The sequence below is a fragment of the Limulus polyphemus genome, unplaced genomic scaffold (genome assembly GCF_000517525.1).
Source record: "Limulus polyphemus unplaced genomic scaffold, Limulus_polyphemus-2.1.2 Scaffold845, whole genome shotgun sequence".
Taxonomy (NCBI): Eukaryota; Metazoa; Arthropoda; class Merostomata; order Xiphosura; family Limulidae; genus Limulus; species Limulus polyphemus.
The window spans coordinates 87,624-90,807 of NW_013666455.1; the positions used below are offsets into that span (position 1 = coordinate 87,624).

At 36.1% G+C, this 3,184-nt stretch overlaps 1 protein-coding gene across 1 annotated transcript in view; it reads left to right on the plus strand.

Annotated features, from left to right (window-relative positions):
• The window catches only part of LOC106460832 (twitchin-like), a 248,186-nt gene that overhangs the window by 75,933 nt on the left and 169,069 nt on the right, over positions 1-3,184 (plus strand). Inside the window, exon 4 of the mRNA XM_022387633.1 lies at positions 2,813-2,975. Within this exon, the coding sequence (XP_022243341.1) occupies positions 2,813-2,975 (163 nt within the window). The remainder of the gene's footprint in view (positions 1-2,812; positions 2,976-3,184) is intronic.

Sequence of the window (3,184 nt, forward strand, 5' to 3'; positions counted from 1 at the left end):
CCCACTGGCTCCTGAGGGGCCTATTAATTTTGCACTAAGCTACTTGAGGGCTAGTTGCGCTAGCCGTCCCTAATCTAGCAGTGAAAGACTAAAGAGGAGGTAGCTAGTCATCACCACCTACTGCCAACTCTTGGGCTACTCTTTTACCAACGACCATCACATTGTAATGTCCCTACGACTGAAAGGGCGACCATATTTGATAAGATGGGAATCTGAACCCATGACCCACAGATTGTGATTTAAGTGCCCTAATCACCTGGCCATGGCAGATCCAAATAGATATTAAAGAATGTGACTTATTTTACACATCTTATTTTTCACAAATAACAAGTAACTGATTATGAATATGCATATTACATTTTACACTTGTTACGTCTCTGGTCGTTGGTTAATTTTCCGTATAATTTCTTTTGGATGAAACTTTAGCAATACAACTCCTTTCTTAAATAAAACTAGTTTATTCTTTCTCAATACAACTTTGCAGTACACTTAATTTCCACAGTCACTTTAACTTAAACACACGCTATAATTCACAATGATTCACGCACTTTACTTATGGTCACTACCACGCTTGACTCAATTGTCCGTCTCTATCTTTGCCTGTCTGCAATTATCCTCCCTCGTCACTTCTTGTCAGTCATATATATACAAAACAGAGGGCGTCTGGCAAACACTCGAGCCTTCACAAACGTTCTAGATACTCATTACGTGTTACCAGCGTCACGTGAATTCCGCTGTCATAACACTGCCCCTTCCTTAGTATTGGTCATCCCGAACAATAGCCACTTACATTAAACCAATAGATAATTAACAATAGCACACTATACACCATAAAGGTATGTCCGAGCGTAACTTAATGATTAGCGTGCCCGGACATGAATCAAAAGGTTTGTGGTTTGCGACACATTGTTTAAAAAACGTGCTCCGTACTTTGGGGTTGGGTGCATTGTAAGAGTGATGCTCAAATCCCACTATTCTATCATATATGAATAACTCAAGATTTGAAGATGGGTTCTGTTGTCTATCTGCTTTCCCTCTAATCAGAGGGTACTAATAAATCCATACGTAGCCATGATCTCAACTAAAATACTCGCGAAAAATAAATTAGTTTTACGACAGCGGAAGTCACGTGACCCTAGTAACACGTCACGAACTTCTAGAAAAATTATGCCACTTCGTGAAGCCTCGATTGTTTACTAGATGTACGGTATTCTTGTATATAAGACCGTCAAGAAGTGACGGCAACAATGTAATTGAACTGCAGACAGAGATAGAGATTGACGATTGAGTCGACCACGTGAGTCATTCGTTGTGAACTATAGCGTTTGTTATAGCGTGACTGTGGAAATTAAGTGTATTGCAAAGTTCTATTGAGAAAGAATAAACTAGTTTTATTTAAGAAAGGACTTGTATCGCTACAGTTTCTTCGGAAATAATTTTTACGGAAAATTAACTAACGACCAGAGACGTAACATTAGGATGATCTAGTTTTATGGCCTACCAGCATTTCTGTTGTATATCTTGTTGAGTAAACGGCATTGTTCACACTTACTAGCTGAGCAGAATCTGTGTATTAAATTCATTTTATTCACTTTTCCATGCAGATTTAATATTTCTCAAATTTTTGAAAGTATTTATTTTTCATGTTCGATCAAAAATGCATTGTTAAGTAATGAGTTTCGTAAATATATTTTATTGAGTCAGTATTGCTGGTTTTGTTCTTCGTGTTAAATTTTTCAAGTGTATAAAAATCGGTCTTATGACTGAAAAGTCCTTATTCGTATTATTATGAAAGAAGACGTCTTCCCCATGCGTGAGACTCCAAAGACTTTTCTTATACGACACAGTATTCCCATGTGTATAATCTTTCTGTTAAGGTATTTTTGAAACAGTTTCTGTTGTTGTTCGGATTATTCTGTATAAACGAATACAAAGAAAATTTCACTTAGTGATAATGAAAGCGTTTTATTTCTTTATTTAGTTCGAGGTCTTATAACGCTAAAAATCGGGTTTCGACACACATAATGAGCAGACCACAAATATCCCATTGTGTAACTTTGGCCTTAACAAGGAACAACCAAATTTAAACTTTTAAAAAATTTCAGATATTGCTGTACGCGCTCATCACGTAACCTCAAAAATTATTCTACCCAACAATAAGGTAGAAACGTTTGAATTGAAAATAAAAACATTACCTATAACGATATTTTGCAGGTGTGTAACCATAGTTCAGGATTTTTTCTGATACTTTTTGTGTATATAACTCCAGACTTTTATAATATCTCCCACGCAGTACCGGATTAACGCATAGGCCCCCCGGCCATACAGAGACCCAGACGATCATGGAAATGAAAAAATTACGGTTCGTAAAATTAGCAAAATAGAGTTCGGCCTTATTTCGGCACTACTCCCACGTATGTGTCTTCAGAGACTATTTTGGTGTGCAATAACTTGGCCTACACATTTAGGTATTTCATAAATACATTTAGAATTTTATTATGCATTTATTGAACATATTCTGTTAAGCATAATTAATAATAGCGATATTTTGCAAACATAGCTGATTTATTCTATATAGAAGAAACCTTGAAAAGACGAATGTTAAATTTGTGTGCATGATCAGACTTACGCCGTTGTGAGGTCTTGGCAGGATGTAAGAAAAAAACAACAACATTAAAGTTAAAATATAGTTTGGAATGAAGCTACAACGATTTGTAACAGCCTTATGAGGTTATAGTATAGCTTTAATACTTGTTATTTGTATCTAAAATGTGCCAGTCACTTCAATACTAAACTTTTTTTTTTCTTACAGACAAATCGATGGCATTGCGCCGACGTTCGCTAAGAAGCCGTCCATTCGACAGGAAGACGAAGGGCGAAAGTTGTTATTCGAGTGCCGGATCCTCGCAGATCCAACACCAACTATCTCGTGGTATCATGATGGAGTACTTGTTGAACCCAAGGGACGATACAAGGTTGGTCGAATCATTAGGAATTTGGAAATTATATTAATCTATCCTAACTCTGGGCAAGAAGAGAGATTTTCAATAAATTGTGCCTGAGTAATGTAGCTTAGATATTTGTTTATCAATTATCTATACTCTAAAATGTTTAACTTATTTATTAGTGTTACGTCTCTGGTCGTTAGTTAATTTCCCGTATAATTTCTTTCCAATGAAACTTT